The sequence below is a fragment of the Pongo pygmaeus genome, chromosome 16 (genome assembly GCF_028885625.2).
Source record: "Pongo pygmaeus isolate AG05252 chromosome 16, NHGRI_mPonPyg2-v2.0_pri, whole genome shotgun sequence".
NCBI classification, from domain to species: domain Eukaryota; kingdom Metazoa; phylum Chordata; class Mammalia; order Primates; family Hominidae; genus Pongo; species Pongo pygmaeus.
The window spans coordinates 74,296,435-74,323,992 of NC_072389.2; the positions used below are offsets into that span (position 1 = coordinate 74,296,435).

The 27,558-nt window shown below is 47.8% G+C and overlaps 1 protein-coding gene across 1 annotated transcript in view; it reads right to left on the reverse strand.

Moving 5' to 3' along the window:
- Window positions 1-622: 622 nt before the first annotated feature.
- Window positions 623-27,558, reverse strand: part of ANP32A (acidic nuclear phosphoprotein 32 family member A) — a 41,795-nt gene continuing 14,859 nt past the window's right edge. The window contains exons 2-7 of the mRNA XM_054450904.2: window positions 9,503-9,652; window positions 9,146-9,268; window positions 6,094-6,292; window positions 4,658-4,755; window positions 2,120-2,183; window positions 623-1,852 (exon numbers count right to left, since the gene is read on the reverse strand). Of these exons, the coding sequence (XP_054306879.1) occupies window positions 1,791-1,852; window positions 2,120-2,183; window positions 4,658-4,755; window positions 6,094-6,292; window positions 9,146-9,268; window positions 9,503-9,652 (696 nt within the window). The 3' untranslated portion in view covers window positions 623-1,790. The remainder of the gene's footprint in view (window positions 1,853-2,119; window positions 2,184-4,657; window positions 4,756-6,093; window positions 6,293-9,145; window positions 9,269-9,502; window positions 9,653-27,558) is intronic.

The window sequence follows — 27,558 nt, forward strand, 5'->3', positions numbered from 1 at the left end:
AAGAGTTTGTACTAAGAAATCCACAAAAAGTATGAATAAGTAGTAATATAACAATATCCACTACAGGGGTAAGCTGGACATAACGAAAACATCTAACCATTTGGTTAGAATTAAGTAAATCAGAATATAGTTGATGGACTACTATGTAGCCATTTAAGATACATGCTTTTGAAAATTAAAGATACAGGGAAATGATTATAATACTGTTATGTAAAGTAACAAAATAAAACACCATATGTAAACCTCTGGGTTTGTGAAATAATTTGTTTTATAAACATTCCTGAGTTTTCAACCATACATTCTTTTTACAATACGACAAACAAAACAATGAAAGATATTCAAAACAAGGTTCCAAGGTTGGCCCAACTTGATTGTTTGGGTACTTGTTTTTTTAGTAACTCTGTAACTTTTTTAAAGGAAGCTTTTAATGAAGATACACCACTGAGTCTTGCTTTAAGACCAAAAATATCCAAACATAGTATCACATTATATATATCTCATAAGAAAAGCTATTCTATCAGGTAACAAAAATGAAGATTCCCCCTCACCTAGCAGTTCATCTGGAATGCATCTTGAAAAGATCAATGGCCTGTTGGACTCAAAGAAGCCATCCCCAAAAAAATTGTATAAAAAGATTTATTGAAATTTATCAATGACAAACAGACATAAAACTCAAAGTTTGGCTCTTCTGAGGGGCAGGAGAAAAACTGGTGCAGATGTTCTTTTATACAGATGAAACATGGGTTCAGAAATTACACGTCACTTCTAAAGCAACCAGAAGAGGGACACGAAAGCAAACCTGTACATTCACTAGGAATTTGCAGTCATTTCAGATTTCCACTAGGTAAGAAAATACAATTTTGCGTTAGTTTTTCCGTGCTCGGGTGTATGAAAAAAAAACCCAGCCGACATGCAGCAACGTCTCCAGCGCTTAGGTCTGTAAAAATGTTCTAAGCACAGAAGTACATGTGGAAGAATTCTCTCATCATTTTTTGTAAAACAAAGCGTTCTAATATTTTACAGAACAAGATAGGACAGTTTTTTTTTTCTTTTAAAGAAGTTGAAGTTTGAAGGTGTGTTTCTTCTAATTTTAATTACCAAATCCATTTTCCTTGTAACTTAACACAACAAGCCTGCCGTTTTCAGCTCTCTGGCTCATAAGCTCTCAAGAGTAACATCAGAGTCCTCTCTGTAGAGCGAAGCCCACCACCATCTGTGAAGGGGGAAAAGGGATGAGAGATGGGGAATGTCCCCAGACCAGTGCCAAAATACGCCTTTAGGTTGCTATTTACAAACCAGGGCGTTGGATGCCTCTAGCAGGCCCGAGAAAAGCAGGTATCATGTGAACCAAAGCAAAAGATATGGCTGGTGCTCAGCCCCTCCTGGGCATTAAGTAACCAAACTGAGACCAGCCACAGCCTTCCACCCAACCCAAGAGACTTGGGAAATACCAGGAAACGTAAGAGAACTCCAAACCATCCTCTTTGAGAGTCAGGAACAAATGCTCACTTAGTGTGTACTTAGCTATTGCATTTCCAGGGACAAAAACCGGACACAAAGAAAAAGTAGGGGGAAAAAATAAAGAGTGGCAGTAAAAATAGTATTTTATTCCACCCCCACCCGCCCTCCCTCCCCCCACAACCCCCAGTACACTTTTCCCCTCTCGTTCCCACAGCAACGTTACAATCAGAAAAAAATAAGTTTCAGGGGGCAGGATTGGAGGAGGGGGAGGGGATATGGGTAAAAACAGTCAAATCACAATAGGAATTTTTCAAAATAGGTTATTCCACTTAGTCATCATCTTCTCCCTCATCTTCAGGTTCTCGTTTTCGCTTCTGACCCCTTTCTTCTTCTGGAAAAGTAAGAAAGTGGCATTTAGATTAGTTATTAATCCCACCTCTTTAACTAAACCCACCGAATGAGAAGTCAGGGGACCCATGACTAGCAAGCTGTGCCATCCTTGGAAACCGAGGCAAGACATCTGCACAGCTGGAAGGGGAACCTGAGGCCTCTGACCGGAGTGTCCTGCCCACTGCCTGGGGCCTCAGAGTCTAAGCAATCTGAGGCCAAAGTGAAAGAGCCAGGCTGCTACCAGCTGAGAGTAAAAAGGCTGCCATACCACCAAGCTCTTCTTCATCTTCCTCGTCATCTACCTCTCCATCGTTATAACCTTCTTCATCCTCCTAGGAGAAAGGACAGACACCAGAACATTAGAAATGCCCCGCCTTGGGACATGCTGAGGAAGCCATACAGAGCACAAAAAGGCCGGGGTCACCCCCAGCCTCTCAGAGCCCCCACCAAGACTTGACATCTCAGGAGGAATGTAAAGCAGAGGTTCTTAATTTATTTCAGATCAAGGACCCATTGGGAAATCTGCAGAAAGCTTTGAACTCCTCCAGAAAATGTCCATATCATTTATAATATTTGCAAGCAGTTTCAGGGGGTTATGGATTCCAGGACCCAGGTTAAGAACTCTGATCTGAAGTCCCTGTAAGGCAGGCAGCTTTCCAGTCTGCACGTTCTCTGAGGAGAACAAGTTCCCGAGCAGACTCCCTGACGTGCAAAGTAGGCCATCCTTTCTTGCATCTGTCCTCAATCTAGTTTTGGCTTCAAGGGAAGACCCCAGTTTCAGCAAATTCAGATTCTGTGGGCAAGTCCAATGTCACCCGACCCAGCCCCTTCCCTAGCTTGCAAACTTGGACCACCTGGAAGGATTGGGGAAGATAAATTCAAGACCCCCTGAGGACATCATTCCCAACCAGCTTGAGATTCAGCAAGGTGTATGACTTTCACCCTCAACACAGGGCCCTTGCTTTCCTCTGCTCCTGAAAGTATATGCAAGTTGAATCTCTGCTTGTTAAACCCGGTTCCTGAAGTTTAAAAGAACTTGGTGACAGACTTCTTTTTTGTCAAGGGAAACATTCTTTTAAAATGTCACCAAAGAGTTCCCTCATCAGTCTGTTTGCTAAAGTTCTGGGGTTTTTTTTGCATGTAGAAGCTCTCCTTTACTGAAAGCTGGAAATATGCAGATGGTCAGTGAGATTATTTAAAAAACAAAAAACAAAAAAAAAACCCCACAATCCCCCCCATCCCCACCCCCCAAAACCCCACATGCAGCACTCCTGTGACAGGAAGGGGAAGATGAAACAGCTATTAGCCAATACAACTTACTGCCCTGTTCTAGGGGAACTTGTTTTACTAAGACTTTATTTTTAAAATACAATATTCTTTAGAGATGAGCCTAAGAGTCTAGACCTAGGGAGAAGACAAAGCCAGCAGCACAACTAAACAGAAACCAAGCTCATCTCGCCAGATTTTTTTTTTTTGACTGAGTCTCACTCTATTGCCCAGGCTGGAATGCAGCGGTGCCATCTCGGCTCACTGCAACCTCCGCCTCCCGGGTTCAAGCGATTCTCGTGCCCCAGCCTCCTGTGTAGCTGGAATTACAGGCGTCCGTCAACATGCCTGGCTAATTTTTATATTTTTAGTAGAGATGGAGTCTCGCCATGTTGCCTAGGCTGGTCTCGAACTCCTGACCTCAAGTGATCCGCCTGCCTCGGCCTCCCAAAGTGCTAGGATTACAGGCGTCAGCCACCGCGCCTGGTCTCTGCTATTCTATTGTCATTGGCCTGTGTCTCTCAAGCCTGGGCCGGCTGGCTGGAACTGGAAGCTCTATCTGAGTGAGTCCGTGTGGCAAGCAGATGTGTCTGCATCCTCCAGTGAGGGAGACAGGAAACTGCGGGGGGAGTTGGGAGGGGACACAGGCACCTTGTCCATGCTATTGTCACTTTAAAACTCTCTAGTTCTAACTTTTGCAATTAGCAAGAGTTGATTTAGAATTCTGAGCAAGTCATAGAAAATGACTCTGCTACAGAGAGACTCAGAACACACAAACACAAAACCCAACACAGTGCCAGGAACCTGGAGGAGGGTGTGAACGCCTACAATAAGCAGTCAGACACTTACCCCTTGTCAGACACTGTCCTTAAGCATTTTACTTACACTTCACTTTATCCTCTTAACAACCCTGTGAGAAAGCTATCATGATCCCTATTTTACAGATGAAGAAATAGGCTCAGAAAGGTCAGGTAAATTGTCTGGGGACACACAGCTTGCGAGTGGTAGAGCTGGGACTCACCCCCTCACAGATCTTGTTAAAAAACTGGGAACCAGCCAATCTCTTTAGGAAAATGGCCAACTCCGGGTGCTCTATTTCCATAGTGTCACTCTCTGATTTGGGATCCAGCAGTGTTATTCTGCTACCTATCAGTTCAAGGCAGTCTTTGGTTTTCCCTAGCACAGTTTAAGTGCTCAATGAATATCTTAATTAGCATATGAAAGCGAAAAGCAGAAAATGGGGCCATGCATTCTGTACTTCTTCACATAGAAACAACGGCCAGGCTTACCCCAGCAGGTTCAGTCCCTGCCTCTAAAATCCTCTTCCCCTCTTCTAATCCAGCCTCCCCAGAGCTTGCTGCAAGTCTTGTCTCCCCAGAAACAGCCCAGTGAAAGGCTCTGAAATGGACTCACTTCACTACTCACGGGGAAGCGACTTTCCTAACCAGGGCTCCAGGACTGCCAAGACTGATCACAGAGGCAGTCAGTGGGACTGCCTCAAAGGGGCAGACGGTGGCCCTGCCCAGCCCAGCCTCCTTACCTCCTCCTCTCCACTCACGTCCTCCTCTTCACCTTCCTCCTCCTCATCCTCGTCCTCCTCGTCTTCCACTACCTGAGCATCTTCATCGTACTCCTCCTCTGTGCAATCGAAATGGGGAATGGAAACAGAACTAGTGGTGAGCTGGCTCCGCCCCCCACACAGCACAGGTCCCTGTAGCGTCTTCAGTGTGGGGCTCATGACCCTCCTACACCCACCTAAGCCCAAAGATGGAACACACTAACTCTCATGAAAACAGTGCTGACATAATTAAACACATCCTGAAGTTGTGCCAAAGATAAACCCCCCTCACAATTGTTATGAATGTGAAAGGCCGCTTCTGGAGGTCTCTCACACCGAGACCACCAGGAAATTGTCAGAGCACAGCAACAGGTTCCGGGGCCCGGGAAAGCGGCAAGGTCAAATCAAACTCCTCGGGTTAAAGGTGAGAGGTCTGAGGCACACAGAGAACTGACTTGTTCAAGGTCACGCATCGAGTCACTGGTTGAGCTGGGCCTAGGGGACTTGGTCCCGGGACTGCCAGTTTTGGCTCCTTTCTGCCATATCACAAGATCCCCACCAAGGCAAACATGGTCTCTGAGTATCTTGCAAAACACTCCCAACTGAACAAAGAAAACCAAAATCCCGTATCTGAATTAATTAATCGGTCAAGTGTCTCCATTCTCAACTTTATCTGGCCACGAAGATGCATGGGAAAGCTGCACTGCGCTGGTGGCAAGGGGGAAGGGGAGGGAACAGGACTCCCTTCTTTTCCCTCCTTCCTTCCTGTAGGTCTCGAATGCACACCACACTGCCAGGGAACCCAACAAGTGGCCTGCAGCCCTCCACTTCTCAGCACTTGGGGCTCCTGAGCACCTGAGCCTGTGCCCCTAGGTGTGGGGCTGTGGGCTGCAACCACCAGGGGGCCCCACAACCCCTCTAGCTCTGGACCTCCTCTCCACTACTGAATACCTAGATGGGAAAGGGGGGTCCTCAGGCCACACCCTCTTATCTCTTTATCCCCTCCCTCCCTCCCTGGGAGAGTGTCTAAGTGCGGGTCACACTACAGAAAGACTGTAGAATCCCACTCCCTGGGGGCTTTGGAAAAAGGACAAAAATTGAAGTGGGGATTCAGTTGGATAGTTTTGAAGGAGTTATGCAGCTGGAGAATCTCAGGATATTTCCATAAGCATGGGACTCATGCTTTGTTCTTTCAGGGAAGTCAACCAATGAGATAGATTAGGGACTATGGAAAACAAAAGCAGACAGCCCCACCCCCCTCCATAGCTTTGGAAGGAGGTAGCTACCAGACAGCCGGCCAGCCTTCAGTAGCTGGGTGGGGGCCTCCCAACACCCAGCCCACCCACCTCTGCAAAGCCAAGGAGGAGCCCCAAGGCCTCAGATGGGCCCCTGCAGCCCTGGGCCACCCCGTCACCCACCGTCCTCATCCTCCTCCTCATCATCCAGGCCCTCCACATAGCCCTCAGCATCCGAGTCAGGGGCCTCCTTGTCGTCCCGGTCATAGCCGTCAAGATATGTGAGTTGCGGGAGGAGCTTGAACACATTTTCTCGGTAGTCGTTCAGGTTGGTTACCTCGCAATTGAAAAGGTCTAAGCTCTTGAGGTTTTCTAACTTTTTCTGCAAGTGGAAAAATGAAGCCAACAGTAAGCGATTTGTGGGAGTAAGGTGGGGGAACAGCCCCAGCAAACAGGCAAGGATGCCATGAGATAGCATGGGCAGACCACAACTTCCAGGTGATAAGGAAGCTTGGATTTGGCTCTGCTTAGCCACGGTGTTTGCCCAGACATATCACCTGCAGTTTGTGGGCCTCAGCGTCTCCATCTGGAAAATGGGGGGTTGGACTGGAGGATCTTTGAAGGCTTATCCAATGTTAACACTTTTATTCTGCAATTACAGCTTCTGTCTTAACAGTGATCGACTTGAAATTAGCCTGAGGCTTTCTTGGTGCTTGAGCCAAGAGGTTTACTGCCTCTCCCTGAGACTAAGGAGCCAGAGGGAAACCAAAAGACAACTTGAACTAACAAACTAACTCCTTCTGCATCTGATAATGATGATGATAAGGGCAGTTAACATAGCACTTCATGTACCGAGTCACTTTATCTCACAACCCCTGTAAGGTAGAAATAATTATTAGTTCATTTCACATATGTGGAAATGGAAGGCACAGGATTTGGTAATTCATCAGGCAGCCCAACTTCAGACCTGTGCTCCTACTCTTTGAATACTGCCTGTCAAAAAAGGACAAGAGAAAAAGCAATGGAGGATCCCAATTCTGTCCACAGTATTTGACACGATGTGCTCTGTCAAAGCTTTACACCAGACGGGTTCTAGCCAATGTTATCCCTGTTTGATGGTAGAGGAAACTGAGGCCCAGGAAGTGAAGGGTCATACTGCTTGCAAGTAACTGAGCTGCATTTTGACTTCCCACCTCACCCACCTTTGAGGCACCGGGTACAAAAAAATCCCATCCCAGGCTGAGTCCCCATTCCAAAGGGGGCCAGGTCTAACAAGGGAGTAAAACCATTGCTCCTTGGAGTCAATGTCGGGAGCTAGGTTGCTGTCTCTACGACCCTGCAGTTGAGACCTGGGTCATTCTCAGCAGAAGCCAAGGGCAGGGAGGAAGTCCTGACAGTGGTCTGTGTGGGCAAGCCCAGCACCCCCTACCAAAAGCAGCTTCCCGCCCCAGGAAGGTGAGGCAACACACACTGACAAGCAGGGGCGGGGAAAGCACTGAGACATGTGTGATCTGGGCAGGGGGCAGTGGAGAGTGTGAACGTGGACGTGCCTGAGTGCCTGACCCCTAATGATGACCGAATCACAATGTTTTACAAGGATTTTATGCACTCAATCCCCATATCTCACCCATATACAGAACTTCAAAGACTTTTTCCTTTTGTAATGACATTATAAAATCAAGACTTCCAGACAGATCAAAATAGTTTGGCTTTTTCCTAGGAGACCAGTGGAAGGCCTGAAAAGAAGTTCTGTGGGAAGCACATTCTACTAGTTGGCCCCAATGCCATCGATGGACAGGTAAAGGGCTTGGAAAAGAAATGCCAGTGTCCTGTGCTGCCACATTGGCCACCACCAAGTCCCATGAGCAACCATGGAGAGCAAGGAGTGCCTTTTGGGACAGAAACCCTGAAAACTCCAGCCCAATCTGAGGGATACCCAACCTCCCCTATAAACCCAGAAGGGAAATTTGGCAAACGTGGCCAATTGTCCTCCTGGCCTTTCCCCAATTCTAAGATGCCTGAGGTACTGCTGCTGCTGCTTTTTTCTTTCTTTTTTTTTTTTTTTGGAGAAGGAGTCTTGCTCTGTCACCCAGGCTGGAGAGAAGGAGTCTTGCTCTGTCACCCAGGCTGGAGTGCAGTGACGCAATCTCAGCTCACTGCAACCTCTGCCTTCCAGGTTCAAGCGATTCTCCTGCCTCGGCCTCCCGAGTGGCTGGGACTACAGGCGCGTGCCACCACGCCAGGCTAATTTTTGTATTTTTAGTAGAGATGGGGTGTCACCATGTTGGCCAGGCTGGTCTCAAACTCCTGACCTCAGGTGATCCACCTGCCTCGCCCTCTCAAAGTGCTGAGATTAAAGGTGTGAGCTACCACACCCGGCCTTATGAGGCGACTCTTATATGTATATTCACAACAGGTGTATTTACTTCATGTGGTAGTATTTCCTATTCCAAAAGAGTTGTTTTCAGTGACACATCTTACAGTTGATTTCCTTAAAATCAAAGGAATACAGCAAATCAGATCCTGGTAACACAGAAAGCGCTGTTCTGAACATGACCTGCCTCTTTCTGGCTGGTAAATCAGTGAAGTTTAGAGGATGTCTGTCTCTACAAGGATGAGCAGAGGAGCCAGAAATGCTACCCAGGCCCCTGACAGCCTGTTCACTATCGCACCAAGGACTGGTGAACAGGGGCCACTCTTCTCCACACTACATTGAGGAAGGCCTGCCCGCACGAGGCTCTCACACCACACGGCTCTCAGTCATTCCAGGGTTCTATGTCAGGACTGACTCATCTCTCACAGTTCAGGGGCCAGCGACCCAAGGAGAAAACCGGAGTCCACCTCCAGGGCCAGTTTAATTCTTGGATCGCTCCTCCCTTCCCAAAATGGGGCAACAAGCCATGCCCTGAACCTGAAGACATTACAGCTCAGGTTTCCAAAGCTGAGCAGAAACTGAGTGGAAAAGCAGGAGACCAGAAATTGAAAGTAGGGTTCTACCCTACCCGTACAATAGCTGCCTGTTCTGTCTGTGTGACCTTGTTCAAGGTATTTAACTTCTCTGGGCCTCAGTTTCTCTGTGGACTCAGCAGAAACAATAGCTCAATTCTATCTCATAGCACATCATAAGAGTCAAAAAAATTAAGTGGGAAAAGGACAAATGCAAAAGTAGTATTCGCTGATGCCAATTCCTCCCACCTCCTACCCCTGCAGGGAGGGGAGGGTCCGAATGACTTACCAGTGGCTCTATTGTGCTGAGGTCTTTAATTTTGTTGCCACTTAAATTTAGATGCGTGAGGTTCGGACACTTTTCTGCCAATACTTCCAGGCCCCCTGAGACTCTGTTATCGCTTAGTTCAAGCTAAATAAGGCAGGGAAAGAAAAAGCAGAAACAGCTTTTAAAATGAAGGCTACCGGCTCAGAGCTGCCCGGCTTTCCCCAGACAGGCAAGAAGGGAAAGCAGTCTCAGGGAATTGTCTGGCATGTTGGTGCAAGCACCTGGCTTTCCCTGCAATTACTCTTTCTAAACACAGATAATAACCCTTCCCACTCCCCACCCCCGCCTCCCAGCACACACAGACTCCACTCTATTTACCTTCTTAAGTTTGTTTAACTTTGGTAAGTTTGCGATTGAGGTGAGGCCTACGTTGATTGTACTTAAGAATTCCAGTTCTTCAAATTCATCTGTGAGGCCTTCGAGTTTGCCTTCATTTGACCGACTGTTGTCCAGGACAAGTTCTTTCACCTGAAAGAAGGCCCGACCGTGTGAGCAGGGGTGAGGAATGGGGCTGAAGCAGGGGGAGGGTGTTAGAGGACTCCTCAGAGGACAGGGAGACAGACGCAGGAAGCAGTCGTCATTCTGTCACTTCTAGCTTTCCGGATCACTGTGCTGCCAACGACCACAGGATGGATTTGCCCACCCTGACTTTTCTGCCTTTTCAACATCTGGGTGACAGGAGGCCTGTGGTGAGCCGAGCTGCAGAACCAGGGGGCCACTCCAGACAGGGGCCTTGGCTGTACCGCAGAAGACAAAGGCAATAAGCCCTGCTGCCTTTGCAAGGTTGGTGGTCTCATTCCAACCCTGCTCTCGCATTCTCCCAAAACCCGCATGCACCAGCCACAGCGTTGTTAGGGACTTCTGGGCCTTGCCTCGCCACCCCAATGCCCCCATGAGACTCCCACATGCACACTTGCTTTCACCCACTCCTGCCATCACAGCAGAGCCCGCCCCTGTAGCTGGCATTCACATGGCAGTACCCATGTGGCCTGTCCCGAGGCAGGGGCAGCAGACCAGGGGCTCCTCCAGCTCTCCCACCTCTAGCCCAGCACTGTCCAACAGAACTTCCTTCAAGGACGGAAACAGTCCGTACTGTCCAAGACAGGGGCCACTAGCCACATGTGGCCACGGAGTGTGGCCAGTGAGACTAAGGAATAGAGCTTTTAATTCTATTTAATTTCAATTAATTTAAGTGTAAACAGACACAGGTAACTATTATATTGGATAGCACAGTTCTAGACTTTGCTCTTCATGGTACAGCATAGATGTGGAAGGAGAATGGAAACCCACAAACTTAGGATGGGCCCATAATGAAATGCTGAGATCTGTCTCAAAGTCTGTCCTTGGAGGCACCTCTGTGGTCCCTTTTCCCCACTCAGCTCCCTTACTCACAATTTGGGTCCTAAATCCTTTATTTCTAATGAGGTAGAAAGAACGAATAAAAAGCCACCCTCTCACAGCGCTGTTAAGAGGTAGACTTAGCTGAAGGTGAAACCGCAGGTTCTAATGAAGAAGGTAGAAAGATAGGCTGAGGAAAAGTAACCAGATCGCAGGCACGAAATGACCCTGGGAGTAAGCAAAGGAGACCCGGCGCGTGGCCCTCCAGGCAGCTGGCCCAGAGTTCTCCTTCCTGCCCCAGAGCAGCCAGCTTCTGGGAAACCTGGCCTCTCTGGACTGGAAGACACCTTAAAGGTGATCCCTGCCTGCACCTCATGTCTCAAAGAGTCCCTTCAGCCCAGGACACAGCAGCCCAATCTCCCTGTAGGTGCCAGGAAACACTTACCAATGTCAAGTGGATTTGTTGCCTCCCTCCCTGGAACTTCCATCCACAGGCCCTGATTTCTCACCAATGAGTCACATGGCACAAGCCTGTCCTTCTCAACAGCAGTCCGGCATTGTTCAAAGGGTTGCTCCTGCCCCTCAGGGCCTTTTCCTCTCTTGGATAAGCAGCCAGGCTTTCTAATCTGTCCCTGTCCAGGGCTGCTCCTGCTCCTTCGAGCAGGCCAACATGCCTAGCTTCTTCCTTCTGGGCCCAGAATGACCAGGTGCCCCTCTTACTCAGGCATCTCTGGGCCAAGTAGAGATATGGGGGAAAGGAGATGGAAACAGAGTCCACACGAGGCCTGCTATGCCCCTCCTCAGCCCCCTCTTGCCAGTGGGCAGAGCAGGGGAGCACTGGGGTACACATCTGGATCTCAGAGTCCTGCAGGGCCCTGCAACTGCCCTGCCTTCACTCTTCACTGGTGGGTGGAGGCATGCCGCTCCGCCCGGGACAGCAGCAATTTGTGGGTTTCATCTAGCACAGCCCACAGAGCAGGAGAGACAGGGAGCGCAGCCCTCTCCTGGAGCCAAGGAGCTCTCAGCCTAGGAAATGGTCACCAAAGCCCACCTTCCTGTTGGGTCTGGGAGGGGGAGGTTCAGTCCTTTCCCACCCCCTCAGTCCCCGAGATCCAGATGTCCAGGTCAAGCCACCTTCTCAAGGTCATGGCAAGAGTGCCTGGGAATAAATCCTGTGAGGCCTTCTGCCCTAGGGCAAGAAAGCAGCGTAGAGCCAGGAAGCCAGGCCTTAGGGGACCAGTGCAGATGGAGGGAGAGTAACTGTACTGGGGGAGGGGAGCCATCGCCTTCGTTTGCAGTAAACACTGGAGTCACATGGCCCACAGTCTTCTTTAGTAATTGGTTTCCTTGGAAGGCCTGGGAATTCTTGAAGCTCCACCAAAGCAAGGCAAATATGAGAAGAGATTCCAGTCTACCCTCAAAGACTGCAGACATGTGGTTTTTCTAGACGGGTCAATGGCTTCTCCTTACTGCCGTTTGCCGAGGAGAGGAGGGCCTCATAGAGCGGTGCTGGGGAGCCCAGGGAATTCGTCCAGGAAGTCGGCCTCCTTCCTGGAGAGGAACAGTGCTGCCTGCCACCCCTACCCACAGCCCAAGGGGCTGCTGCTGGGGCAGGCTGCCTAGGAATGCCACAGATAGACATAGGTTTCGGAGTCCTGACGAGGCCAGTCCCCAGCTCCTACCACCACACCAAAAGTGATGGCTGCTCCTCTCGAGGACAATACTCAAGCAACCACTATTAATGCTTTTATTAAAAATAATCATCATATCTTTCTCAAGCACTCGCTAGGCACACTCTAGGTGCTTCATACACAGTCTCGTTTAATCCCCATAACCACTCCTTGGGGTGTGTTCTCTCCGTTTTTAAGGCACATCTGAACTGCTTATCCTAAAATCCCAAAAGAAGGTCACAGGAGGGTGGGTGTCTACTGCACTCAGGTGGCTGGTGTTAGCCACAAGATGAGGAGGGGCCCCTGATGGCTTCTTGGGACTCTCCCCAGACCCCCAAGTCAATTCTACAAGTTCTTGGCTGTGTTGGGGCTCAGAACACAATACCCAAATGTAAAGGGCTTTGGCGTGCTGGGTGCTTTGAACTAAAGGAGATAGGAAGGCCTCAGAAGCAAGCTCTGTGAATTTCTCCTGCCCTCCTGTCTCTCACCCTCTCTCCCCAGAAGTCACAGAATCCAGAACTTCTCTTCCCCAAGGTGGGTCACAGAAACTAGAATTCCTCTCTCCCAAAGCAAAGCCGAGAAAGGTTACTCTCTCCTGTCCCTTCTCCCTTGAAGACCCTCATTCCAGAGAGGTCCTGCCCCATATCTAGGAGGAAGGAATGCTACACAGAGAGGCCACAAAGAATCTGAACAGACAGGCCTTGCTGGGTTCCCTCTCAGCCTACACCCCTTTGTCCAGTCCCATTTCTTCATGGCTGTCTATTCTTCATCAAACCTAAGTATAAAAATAGGCAGTTTCCCTGGGTCTTTGGGTCTTCTTCTCTGAAGGTTCTCATGTCACTTACAACTTTGATTAAATAAATTTGTTACGCTTTTCTTTTGTTAGCCTTTCTTTTGTTGTAAGTGTTGGCCATGACTCTTATGACGGGTGAGGAAAGGGATCACACCTCCCCTACAGCTGTAACTGTTTCTTTTCAGCTCCTCTTCTAACTGTTCCACCAGCCAGGTGGGCACCACCCCCAGAGGTCTCTGCTCTGGTTACACATCCTTAGCAACCAAAGCACAGAGCCTAACCCTGCTCTGGCTCAGATGACACTGCAGGAGGGGGCAAGGATACAGACAGGGGCCTGGGACCCTGCTCTTCCCCAAATAGCAAGAGGTTGCTTCCACTCCCTTGGGAAATCCCCATCGTTTTAAAGGTGGTGTCTTTGGAATCCCCACTGTTTCTGCATTTCCTCCCTGGTTGGTTTCAGCACCGTGCAGGGTGAGATCACAGAGGGGAGGGAGGGGACAGGGCTTAGACCTGAGGTTGCCGATACCACCAAAAAGCCCAAACCACATGGGGGAAAGACCCACTGCTTCGTCATGAGGTGAAGAGGGGTCCCAATGAGAGCAGCAGGTGAGCTGTGAAGTATCTGAAATGCACCAAACAGGACAAAACAAAAATGTCAGCCCAACAGCTGCCTGTGAAAGACATCCCATCCCCTTCCCTGACTGCCTCCATGAGGGCCACACTTTCCTAGTGCTCCAGTTTCAAAGCCTAGACCCACCCCTGAACTCTTGCTACAATACCAACCCATTTCCTCTGTACTTGGTTCTAACCCTTCCACGCGAAGAGAACATCCCTTTTCCATCCAGGGTGTGTTCTGCTTTAAAAAGAAAAAAAAAAATCAAGGCCCACTTCCCCTGCCAAGTCCTGGGTGTGAGTGAAGTGCAAAGTTAAAATTAAACTGAAAATTTGTACTTTTGTAGACTTTTTCCCAATTCCACCGACCATTTAAAAATATCCAAATGTGGTTACTCTACCTAGCTGAACTGAAATTACTCTGCTTGTATCAGAAGCTTTTCCAGCACCCCGAAGAGAAACCTACACAGGACCCAATGCTTCATTCCTCAAGTGAACACCTAAAAGGGGCCCTCATATTCATAAGAGAGGTCAGTGAGGAGGCAATGAAGGTTCCCAAGATGTCAGATTGCTGGGGGTCCTGTACTTCCTGAAAAACTTGTCCCCAAAGCAAAGACCTATCAGTGATTTTTCACCAATGGGACCTGAAAATTCCATGATAAACACAAATACGTTATTACTCTAAGGAACAATTTGTTGTTTAAAACTGAAATCTTGTCTTTACAGATCTCTCAAATTTGGCCTTTCCCCTCTGTTCCCAACATTGCAGCACTGGTCACTGTCACCTCAAGTCACTTCAAGCCTGCTTTTGCCTCCAAACCAGGTCTCTATGACTATGAGGATGGAAGTGGTCAAGAGGCAGCCTGGATTACTGGGAACAGGCCTCGACCTAGAGGGCAAGGACCCAACTGGCTCAATGATCTCAGCTCTCTCCCCTAGGCCTCAGGCTTCTGACTCCATAGAAAGGGGATGATGAGATCTGTTTAACCTATAAAGAGTAAACTCCAGCCTAGAAAACATTCTTGGCTTCTCACTGCCTTGGGAAAAATTCAAGTTCCTACACACGACCTCCAAGGTTCTCCATTCTTGGAGCTCCCTCCTCTTCATCCAACCTCAGTATCCCCAATCTCTCACTCTTACCCTACAAATCCAGTTCCCCTCCCCAGGAAGCCTTCTCCAACCCAGCTCTGTGCATCCTGGGGCACGAAGGGCAGCTGCTGCATGAATCATTTAATCGTGTATTAAGCATCCGATCCTCCTAGAGGTCAGGGACTGTCCTCCGTAATCAGCCTACCAGGGAGCGGAGACCAGAGCAACTGCTTAACAAATGTCCTGTTTATTGCGCCAGGTATAACATTAGGTGCTGGGAATATAGAGGTGAGTCAAACTGTCATGAAACATATTCAACAGTATGACAAATAAATGTTGAATGAACCCTATCTTTTATAAACACCAGTGGTTTTTTGGAGTCTTTCTTGTGCCAAGACAAGCATAAGCCCCTGAGAGGCAGGTCAGCTGTGCACACTCCCCCTGACCTGACTGACCCAGTGCTCTGCATGCAGGTTTCCAGCCCTCTCCACATGAGGCACGCCTGCGACACTGTTGGCTGAGGGGACACGGAAGAAACAGTAAGCCAAGGTCGGGGTCCTTGCCAACAAGAGGTGTGGTGGCCGGCTGGGAGGAGACAGCCACCAGTAAACAACTCCAGTCCAGTGTGCCAGGTAGCAGGACTGGGGCCGGGCCAGGGTGCATTCTTCAAATGCCTCTACCAGATAGAACAGGCATGCTAAAGGCAGATGAGAGGGACCCAGAAGGACCAACAGAGGAGATACACTATATCAAAAGCCAGGACTGGCTTACAGGGCCCAGCATAAAATGAAAAACATGGAGCCCCTTGCTTAAAAATTATTAAGAATTCCAAGACAGTGACAGCAGCGCATTAAACCAAGTGCATGCTGCACGGGTCACACGCCTGTGAAGCTGGCCCTGATTAAAGTGGACAGTTTGGGCCTGAAACAGAGCCCTTTGAAGGACAGGACCAGAGAGAAGGAAGCTTAGAGTAAGAAATGCTCCTTCTTTTTCTAGTACTTCCTGAGGCAACATGGAAAGGTGGACAGAAGGCAGGCTCTTGAGTCCGAGAGAACTGGCTCAAGTTCAATTTTTCTTCTTTTTAGCCCAGCTTACCTTTCTGAGCTTCCGTTTCCTTTAGTGACTATAATGTCCATCACCCAGGGTTGCATTAAATAAGAATGTACTTAGAGCATCCCCAGCTTGGAAAAAGCCACTTGCCTTCCCATTTTTCCACAGCTATCTTTACTGTTGTGTACAGTCAAGGCACAAGAATGGAAACGAAGGGCAGGTTAGCAGATTTGAGTCAACTAAGCTGTCTGTACGGCTTCCTTATAGTAAATACGAGGCCTCTTAACCTGTTGGGGAACCAGGAATGGTGTGCTTAAAACCAACCCCTTTGGATTTTTACATCCACACCTTGTTTTGTTTTTCACACTAACTCTGACCACCCTTGATTTTCTTTTCCTTCACGGAGCAAGAATTCAATAAATATTTGTAGCTTTGGTTTCAACCTTGTCAGTCCCCGTCCAATCTGTTTTTCAGGTTCCAGTCTTTGCACACAAGAGAAGACTCATATCAAATTGACCCTGTGTTTTTTGGTGCTCGTGGGTGTTAAATAGGTCAGCTTTTAAATGGGCCATCCCCTGTTGCAGATCCCATTTCAGCTAGAAGGCCAAACTGTCTGAGACACCAAGGTTTTAGACTGGGGTGATAGACGCTTGTGATTTTGTTGTTTTAACCATAAAATCGATGGTTTTGCTGAACAGCCAGTGTGGCAAAACCTGCAGAAATCAGTCAGGTTCCATGTTGGGGAAAAGTGAAAGCTCTGGGAGAAAAGTTAGACATTTTGAAAGCCAGAAGGGCCTTAGGGATCTCCTAGGCCAGTGGCTTTCTACATTTTACACCGTGGCTCAGTACACACGTTTTTATGTGTATATAGGCATACACAACTGAAAACAAAACTTAACACTTGCAATTACTTTCTTATGTTACTTAGAACAAAATATGTGTAACGTGACCTACAGTCTGCAAAACTCTGGTGTACGTCAGTTCTCTTTTTTCAGAGGAAGAAGCAAGGTCCAAAGTTGGGCCCAGAGTCACTGTGAGCTGGGCGATTCATTTCCCTGCAGCACACACCACCACCAGGCATCAGAACACACATCCCCAGTGGAAGACCATGGAATTAACAGATCACCCGTGTAGCTTTCAAGTTTCTGCTAACAGGAGGCTATTCTGCAGCCTCAACAGTAGTAGACCCAGATCTCCACACCTCTAGAAGATCTTTTAAAACCTTAACGAGGGGCAGAGTCCCCTATTACTTTAAAACAAACAAAAAATCTCCCCAAGAAAAAAGCATCCATGTCTCTGATTTTTTTTGTTGTTTGTTTCCTACAATAGAGCTCTGAAGGCAGGCGGGGAGCACATGGCCCGGGGAAGTCGGTGACGCCATCCTTATTATTTTAGGGAGCCAAGGAACACAAGCTGAGGCGCGCTGCAGCGGTAATTAAGCTGTCTGCCAGGGCCCCGGCTCATAGGCTAAGCCGCCGGCGCGGGGAGGGCCCGCATTAACATAAACCCTGTGACTTGTTCCTGCACCGCCTGGAACCGGCTTCCTCTGTCTCCTCCCGCGGGTGTGAGAGGGACTTGGGTTTCTGCTTCAGCAAAGCAGAGGAGCTGGTTCCACCGCAGATGTTCCTCCAGCCAGAAACACAGACTCAGGGCAGTACTCCGCAGGCTGGGGTGGCTGCAGGACCTGAGTTTTGGGCTTGCCAAATGGGCCTGTTTAGCTGGTGAATCCTAGCTGGGCCCCTCCCTGATATTGTTCCTTTGCTTCCTCCCCCTTAAACCTCCTTCCTACCTTCCAGCTGGTATAGACTCCACATCAAGGACCTGTCAGTTCTACCTCCCGCAGGAAGCCTTCCCTGACTGTCCAGCCTCTAGCCCAGGCCTGTCTGGTTTAAGAGCGTGTATAGCTCTTAAAAGTGTTCACAGAGGAGCAGGAACTGTTTTGGGGTCTGAAGAAGGGAAGGAGGGGTTTTGGGTCTAGCTTTGCTGGGGGATGGGAGCTGCAGTGTGGAAAAGGGGAGATGAAGGTTTTAGAACTGGCAGGTTACATGACCCAGTGAAAATCTTACAGACTCGACTTTTTTTATTTTGAGACAGTTTCATTCTTGTTACCTAAGCTGGAGTGCAGTGGCGTGATCTCGGCTCACTGCAACCTCTGCCACCTAGATTCAAGCGATTCTCTTGCCTCAGCTTCCCAAGTAGCTGGGATTACAGGCACCCACCACACCTGGCTAATTTTGTATTTTCAGGAGAGACGGGGTTTCACCATGTTGGTCAGGCTGGTCTTGAACTCCTGACCTCATGTGATCCACCTGCCTCCGCCTCCCAAAGTGCTGAGATTACAGGTGCCCACCATCACACCTGGCTAATTTTGTATTTTCAGTAGAGACGGGGTTTCACCATGTTGGCCAGGCTGGTCTTGAACTTCTGACCTCATGTGATCCACCTGCCTCCACCTCTCAAAGTGTTGGGATTACAAGCATGAGCCACCGCACCCAGCCGCAGACTCGACTCTTCTAAATGGTTGTTCCCTTCCTACCTTCAGTGGATGCTGGAAGACTGAAGAGACAGGTGCTGGAGGACTGAAGAGGTAGGCACTGGAAGCAGAGTCCCAGCAGGTGGTGTGTGAACAGTAACCAGGGAAGAGAAGAAAAGGGGGCCAAGATGCACCAAGGTGTAGTACACAGAATGCTTGTCAGGCACTCTGATGACCTGGGCTTTGGTCCGCCTTGCCGCTAACTTGCTGTGTGCCCTTCGGGAAGTCTCTACCACTCTCTGGGCTTCTCCTAGTCCTCTAGTCCATACACTGGACAATGGAGCCTGAGTACAGAAATAAGGTCCCTCCAGTTTCAAAATTCTCTCAGTACATACACTTTGAGCCTGAGTGCCCACTCCACATCCAAACTCAGTCACTGTTCCCGAAAGCACGTGGCCAATTTCATGGGTCAAGGGGCCCAGGATTCATCACTGAGGGATGCCAGAAAGGAAATCTGGGACACGGGGCAGTTACCCCGGGTAATGAGTGAAATGGGAAACTCAATCATCTAATCTCTTAAAACATATCAGCACCCCCAAAATAAGTACAACTACATCAGTTTGTAAAATTAATTACAACAAGTTTTTTAAAATCACACATCAGGATATAAAAACACTCCCCAGAGGCCCCGGGTGCTGGGTTCCGAATGTGGGAGTCCAGCATTGTCCCATCTGATGTCTATCCTCTCACAGGTCATTGAGTGGCCTCCAAGATGCCTGGGGTGGGAGGAATGGAGAGACCAGGATCACCAATCACTACTCAGATCTACGAGCTGACAATTCGGTGATTCATAACACAAACCATAGCCATTCTTGGTGATCTTATTACAGAGCCACAGCACTGCACCCATGCAACAGAAAAGCCACAGAGAATGAAGACCAAGGCCTAGAGAGCGAAGAGGGTAAATCCTGCTCAATCTTCCTAAAACGCTGCTTTGATCACATCACATCATGTCTCATTACTCCCCTGTCCAAAAGCTTTTAATGGCCACAGGGATCAAGCGCAAATCCAGAGTAGGATTCCCAGGCCCCCACCCATCAGTGCTCCCTGGCAAAACCCCTGTGCTTCCTCCCATCTCAGCCCTCTGCTAGCCTCCCTGATGTGCAGCAAAAATAATGACATCACTTGGTGTTGCATGTTACAGTTTACAAAGTGCTTCTTCCCCCCTCATAGACAACGGAAATTTTACCCCTTCTGTGCCTCCCAGGCAATCTGCCCCTATCCACCAGGGCCCTGAATGCTGCTGAAGGCCAGTCATTCTTCCTCCTAGCTCTCCCCCAACACAGCCTTGCTAAGGTCTGAGGTCTCAGTGTCACCCTGGTGCCCTCCCCAGAGGGGCTGGCTTTCAGTAAATGCTTGCTGAATGGCCAAACAGGCTAGGGGAGGGGTTGGGGTGTGGGTGGGGAATGGCTCTGGAGAATCATCTAGATTATAGAAGGCTAACCCTTTATTCACTTTCTGAGGCAAAGCTCCCCACTAAAACCACTCTTAGAAAAATCAACTGTCCCAGCTGACAGATACGGTTAATTCTGGCTGCTGAAATCAGATTGGGAGATTGAAGCCCAGCTTGGCTGGGACCGCTTGTGGACTGGGGGAACTGTCTGCTTAGGAAATCCCACTGGAGTCTTTGGGGAGCAGCCCAGGGTTTCTGCCTTGGAGTCCGGGACGGACCCCGAGTGGAGGAACTGTCAGCAAAATAGAAGTTAATTCATTTCCCCAGTGTTACTATTCAGAGACCCAGGAGCTGGCAATTCAAAGTTTCTGCCTATTCCAGCCCCCAGCGTAACCCAGCTAAGAAAACATGCCAATCAGACTCAGAGGCCAGGACACATCCCGCAGCCGTGGTGTGAGCGTCTGCCCCATTTTCAGATAGCTTTTAAAAAATGCTTCAAAGAACTAAAGGACCCCATCAATGCCACTTTTGGGGAACCACTGTATCTAATCCAACTTCCCTAGCAATTGACGAAACTGGGTGGAAACTAACTCTGTGACTCACCCAAGGCTACACAGTTACCCCACTGTAGAATCGAACCTTAGGCCATTCTCTCAAGATTCCCAACTTAGGGCCCACGCCCTCAAAGTCACAGGACTCTCCATCCTCCTTGAAGCAAGAGGAAAGAAAGGTGGAAAATAAAATTAGCTGTTAGGAAGAGCCCAGACCTGAGCTCAGCCCCTGCTCTCCCTTCCCACCTTCCACACATCCAGGCAGGGCTCCAAGTGGAGAAGAGGCAGGGAAAGCTAAATGGCCTCACAGACCAAACCTCGACCTTGGCCTCCTTCCCTGCCACCTCTATGCAAAATGACAGCAGCATCAGCAATGACAGAAGCAGAGCAAACACCGCCTCGGCACTGAAGCCCTGTTGTCCAACAACCAATGGGAAATCGCTGATTTGGGCAGAAATGGGAATCAATCATGCAGAAGAACCTAAGGCTGGGGCTGAAAGTTTTTTCTATCCAAGGCCACAAAACAAATTAGCCAGGGGCTACACATAAGAAGCAATTTAACATTAGTTATTTCTCCCTTAGACAAGTGTGAAATGTGCAGCTTCCTTAAATCTGTAAATTACACATGTATGGCAAAAAATATTAGTGATGGAAGTGCAAGAAATGCTAGCAGTATATGTTAACTCCATATTTCTAATTGGAAGGAGGATTAATAAAAGAAATGGAATGAGGGAAAGCAAGGAAACTATGGGGAACTGAGGGGCTGCTAGAAGGAAGGGGAGAGGGAGAGACAGACACAGACACAGAAAGACACAACGAGGGAAGAAAGGAGTTAGAGGCTTGGCAGGTATTGCTGAACTTCCATAGTTCCATCCTCTTCATCTGGGTTTGATGGTAGAACTTTACCTACACTTGTTGTTTTTTAAAAAGAGTACAGGTTGAGTTCATTGTTGTTCACAAGTCTATGGCTGCTTTAATCTCAAAATGCTAAAAGACAAAAACAAACCCCAAACCAAAAAACTATGAAGAGAGTCAGGGAGGGTCCACATGACTTGAGACAATGTAAAAAGTAACTTAATGATTTTAGTCTTCATCAGAGGCTCATGAAGGAGGCTTCTACCATGGCAGCCAACACAGATGAGCCATCGAAGGCTGTGCTGATAGGAACACGTGGGATGGACCACCGCTCCTTGGTCAGGTTCCCAAAACACTCTGCACTGACAGGACTAGACCTGAAATTCCAAAATTTGAAGAACAAATTTGAGGAAGGCAACCAGGGCAGGAAGGCATCTGAAAACTGGGATACTAGGAGAACAACTGAAGGAACTAGTGATGTTTAGGCTTCAGGGCAGGGGAGACCATGATCACTATCTCTCTCCACTTATTTGAAGGAATGTCATGCACGTTTATTGTGTTTTCCAGTGGTTCAAGAACTAAGATCAGAGTGCAGGAATCATAAAGAGACAGCTTTCCCTCCAGTGTACTTTGTAAGAAGGCCTCTAAATCATTATGGCTGTCTCACAAAACAATGGGCTGCTCTGAAAATTTGGGAGCTTCGTGTCCCTGTATGAATCAGAAGGCTGTAAGTGACCGTGGGCAAAGAGCTTCATACATAAAAAGAGTGCTGGATGCTTATTATATGAACTAATAATATTGTATGATAAAGCCCTGCAAAGAGAGATCTGAGTCTTTTCCCCTCTTAAAATGCTATGATTTGATTCTTTCTTCTTAAGCATTACTTGCTTTAGGACGCAGGTCCGATACAATCATTCAACAGTCCATACAGAGTATTTACTGTAACACGCCATGCCAGGTACTATGCTAAGCATTAGAGATACCGTGGTAAACAAAACTAGGTGCCTGTCTCACAGATTTACATTCTAGCAGGGGAGCCAAAGAATAAACCAATTAAATGTATACACATGTATATAATGTGTATGAATGCTGCAAAGAAAAAAAAAGGGACAGAAAAGCACCGGGCGCAGTGGCTCATGCCTGTAATCCCAGCACTTTGGGAGGCCGAGGCTGGCGGATCATGAGGTCAGGAGATCAAGACCATTCTGGCTAACACGGTGAAACCCCGACTCTACTAAATATACAAAAAATTAGCCAGGTGTGGTGGCGGGTGCCTGTAGTCCCAGCTACTCGGCAGGCTGAGGCAGGAGAATGGCGTGAACCCGGGAGGCGGAGCTTACAGTGAGCCGAGATTGTGCCACTGCACTCCAGCCCAGGCAACAAAGTGAGACTCCATCTCAAAAAAAAAAAAAAAAAAAGGACAGAAAAGCAATAGTGACAAGGGACACTATTTTAGAAAGGGTAACCAGGAAGGCCTATCCAAAGTGAGCTTTCAGCAGAGACGTAAGACCAAGTCAACAACTAGGAAGGGCCTTCCAGACAGAAAGAAGGAACAGCCAGGGCAAAGACCCTGAGTGGGTGGCATGCTTGGCCCTATTGGGGAACAGCTAGGAAGCCAGGTGGGTACGAGAGAATTTGTGGAAGGGAAGGAAAGGAGGTTGAGATTGGGGTGGAGAGAAGGCAGCATGAGACTGGGGTGGAGAGAAGGCTGCTGTAGGTTACACACATTTACCCACAGGGGACATTCCGCGTGCAACTGGTGGTAGGACAGTGGGTTTCACAGGCAATGCAAGAATTGCTTGGACCACAGGAAAGTAGTTAAGACCTGAGATCTGGCCATAAGCCATAAGCTCTGCCTTAAAGGAAGAAAAAAAAAAACAAAGGAAAAAAGTGAAGGAGAAGAAGCTTTAATCAGGACTGTGCTTGCCCCATGTTTCCAGGTAGAAATGGGCCTAATCTACACCCCGGACATCTCCTATGGGAGAATGTTTTGATTATGGGGGTTTGGACACATGAGAAGTAGTCGGAAAATCTGGTTTGGTTCCAGGCTTTACTGCTTACAAACTGTGTGGCTTTGGACAAGACTTCACTGAGACTCAGTTTCTTCACCTGTAAAATGGGACGAATCCCTACCAATCCCACCTGTCTCCATGGGACCCAATGAGATCATGGGTAAGCCAGGCTGTCCTAGAGGTTACTATGATAAATTTTATGAGCATGTTTCTTACCCAAGACTTTGCACCCCAGAAAGCAGAGGTGAGGTATTATGCAACTGATTCCCCCACACTGCCTTGCACTTAGCTTTCAATAAATGTTTGCAGAACTGAAAAGCATTAAAAATAACCCAGAAAATGTTCTGCCATTTTTTTCCTTCCTATTAAACTGTAGCACTTTGCCAGAATGCTCCAGAACAGTCTCTCTTCACTGTAATCCTTCACTTTGGAGGAAGAACCAACTGAGTCACGCCAGAGGTGTGTGCTCAGAGGATAAACTCTGAGGAATGGGGACAGGAACAAGGCCTGACTCCTCTGGGGAAGGCTCCTCGCTCTCTGTGCCCCCCAACCTTTCTCAAACATCCTGAGAGGGCCAGGCCAGGCCACCAATGGAAGGGACTGCAGATTACCCTAGCACAAGGTCAGGATCTCCTGGAAAAGTCCATGAAAGCCTGAGAAATACAATATTCACAACATCCCACTTCAGACTAAGGAGTCTCAATCTGGTCCAACTGCCTCACCATACAGATAGGGAGGCTAATGCACAGGTCAGTGGACTCGCTGGTTCAAGGTCACCTTTTTTTTTTTCCCTTTTCAATTTTTTGACTAACACATTCATTCTCATGGTTTTAAAACCAAAATATATGATATACAGTTAACTCTCCCTCCTATCTTATCCTCTGTCTGCCCAGTCAACTATACCACCTGCTAAGCATCTCTCTAGAACGTTCACACACATACAAGCAAATTCAGAATCTTATTTCTTCTTTTATTAAAAATCTAGCATATTATACTAATCATTGCCTTGCCTTTTTTTCATGGAGTTTGTGTAACAGAGTACATAAAAACCCTCTTTGTTTCTTATTTGCAACTACATAGTGTGTCATCATTTTTCTTAACCAGTCTCTTATTGATGAGTATCTGGGTTGCTTCCAATCTTTTGCATAATAAATAATTTTGCAATATCAATAAGCTTGGGCAAGTCAGTTTGCATTCACCTAGCTTATTGATAAGAGCTGGAATCAGATCCCCTTTCTGACCTATATGGTGGCCGTCATACAGCCTCAGAGTCCTATTATCTTATTTATTTATTTGAGACGGAATTTTGTTCTTGTCACCCAGGCTGGAGTGCAGTGACGCCATCTTGGCTCAGCGCAACTTCCACCTCCCAGGTTCAAGCGATTCTCCTGCCTCGGCTTCCCAAGTAGCTGGGATTACATGTATGTGCCATCATGCCCCGCTAATTTTTTATATTTTTGGTAGAGATGGGGTTTCGCCATGTTGGTCAGGCTGGTCTCGAACTCCTGACCTCAGGTGATCCACCCACCTTGGCCTCCCAAAGTGCTGGGATTACAGACGTGAGTCATTGTGCCCAGCCCAGAGTCCTATTATCTAATGTCTAAGTTACTTAACCTCCATTCATTCAGTACATGCTCCTCAGAACTACTAAATCCCAGGCACTACACCAGGTGCTGAGGGTACAATGATAAAGGTGTCTTTGACTTCTGCTCCCAAAGTGTCCAGCCTGGGAGGGACAAACAGAAGGGAACATTCCAACACACAAGGGCCGCTCAGTGTGCCCTGGAAGCCATCTGACCTTTGTTGGCCAATCTCTGTCAGGAAATGGGTGGCCATACCTACACCTCAGGGGTGTTTTAAAAGGTCAAAAAGATAATGCTTGCCAAGTACCTAGCAAGCAAGGACCACACAAAGCTCATGGTAGATACTCAATAAGGGGTAAGCCTCCTCTTATCCCAGAATGGGTCTTAGTGATGGCAGCAGCAAGGTGTTCCAGGCAAAGACACTGCATTGCTGTGCCTGTTCCACAATAAGCAATTCTCTTTTCTTAGAGGAGTCGGGAATACACTGCTACTTATTTTTTAAAGCAGTACCTAAGCCCCTAATTATGTCTTAGCCTACTTTTATTGGAAAGCCATTTGCCTTTCTCCCACATTCCAGACCCTCTTCAATATCTCTGAGGCACCTGGATATGCTTCTCACCTGCGTGCACAAGCCCTGGTGTTTGATGGAGTGTCAGAGCCACAGGGGAAACCCAGACACATTTCTTAAGACCCTGGCACAGAGAGGCACAGGCAGGCACATGGAAAGTCGCTTTTACTAGGATATCCCTGAAAGTATTAAATAATAAATAGAAAAAAAATAGGACAAAAATCATTAAATCTCACACATATTGTTTGGTTTTATGTGCTCTATTTCACAATCAAACTTTTTTTTTTTTTTTTTGAGACAGACTCCTTGCTCTGTTGCCAGGCTGGAGTGCAGTGGCACAACCTGGGCTCACTACAACCTCCGCCTCTCAGGTTCAAGGGATTCTCCTGCCTCAGCCTCCTGAGTAGCTGGGATTACAGGCGTGCGCCACCAAGCCCAGTTAATTTTTGTATTTTTAGTAGACATGGGGTTTCACCATGTTGGCCAGGATGGTCTTGATCTCCTGACCTCACGATCCGCCCACCTCGGCCTCCCAAAGTCCTGGGATTACAGGCGTGAGCCACTGTGCCTGGCCCACAATAAAACATTTTTAAAAATCAGAACTTTTGGCATAATCTATTTCGTTTTCCCAGGAAAATAAATGTAGCAGATTTTATAACAGAGAAGAGAAAGTAAAGTCAAGTCAAGAGTCTAGGGTATTACCATATCATCACCAAAGTTGCCGGGAGAAGGTTGGGGGTCAAAGCTAAGATTCCAGGTTAGATGACCTGGTTTTGTATCCAAGCACAGCTCCTCAGTACTATCTGACCTTAGGTTGGTTACTTAACCTTTCTGAGCCTTGGTTCCCTCATTGGCAGAGTGAGCATAATTCCATTCATCCAGCAGCATTTCTGTATAGATTAAAGAATAAATATGGTGCCTGGCACATTGGCATGAACAAACAGTTAAAAACAAAACACATTTTAAAAAAGATATTACTTTTTCTATTTAGTACAAAAATGAAAATCTAGTGTCTTCCCTTGTTTTCTGAGATGGAGTCTCGCTCTGTGGCCAGGCTGGAGTGTAGTGGCGCAATCTCGGTTCACTGCAACCTCTGACTCCCGGGTTCAACTGATTCTCCTGCCTCAGCCTCCTGAGTAGCTGGGATTACAGGCGCCCACCACCATGCCCAGTTAATTTTTGTATTTTTGTAGAGATGGGATTTCACTATGTTAGCCAGGATGGTCTTGATCTCCTGGCCTCGTGATCCACCTGCCTCGACCTCCCAACATGCTGAGATTGTAGGTGTGAGCCACTGCACGCGGCCATGTCTTCCTTTTAGAAGCTCCAAGAAAAACACTGGGCATGAAATTATCCAGCCCTCATAATACTGGGAAGCTGTTTTCCTAACAGGCTAATTAATAAAGTCTTACTTCAACCAGAAGCTCCTTTCAAATTGATGTAGGATGCCTGCTTCTAGATGAAACTATTGGCCAATTATGGCTCAGCCTGGTCCTTTGGAGAGGTGGGGTCTGCTGCTGTATTTGTGACCTCTGATTTAACTGTGGGCTTCTCTCTCCCTAAAATAAACCCTGGGGGCCCTCTGAGTCCTGCCTCACCATCTCTGGTCAGAGGCATCAGTAGGGTCTCTCCAGCCCCCATTCAAAAGCATCTAACCCCCTAAACCAGGTCCAGATGGAATCCAGAAAGTAGTAATGGGGGTACTCCAAGAAACACTGCTATTTCAGAAACACCAATGGAAATTCCACTCTGACAGTGACAGCAGCTGGTGGTACAAAATTGGGCGGTGTCTCTGCCTAGGCAGGAAAAACACCAGCTCCAGGTAGTCAGCCATTGCCTTACCTGGAGGGCTGATCAACCGTCACAAATATGTTTAAAATTTCTACCCCCTCCCCACACCCAGCCATGAGAAAATAAATTTATTATTGTTAATAAATGCAATTTGGAAGTCTAAATCTTTCAAAGGGCTGAGTCTTGAGGATAATAAAACACATTCTGGGATGAAAAGGCAGAGGGCTAGAGCCCAAGGCTGGTGTGAGCAGAGCAGTGGCCGGCTATTATACTTGTCCTTCTTGGGTTTAATTTCATCTTTCCCATGAATCACCCCATGAATTCACACCTTAAGCTCACTGGGCCTTAGCTTGTTTATTGGGAAGAGGACTTCTGGAGGTACTTCTAGATCAGATATCCTAAGTTCCAGCTCATGGGGTCACAAGTCCAGTGTAAGGCACTTGAGTGCTCAAATGCCACCTCCTCAGAGAGGCCTTCCTGGACCACTCATCTCCTTTAACACAGCTTTATGGGTCTTCATGGCACTCATCACACCA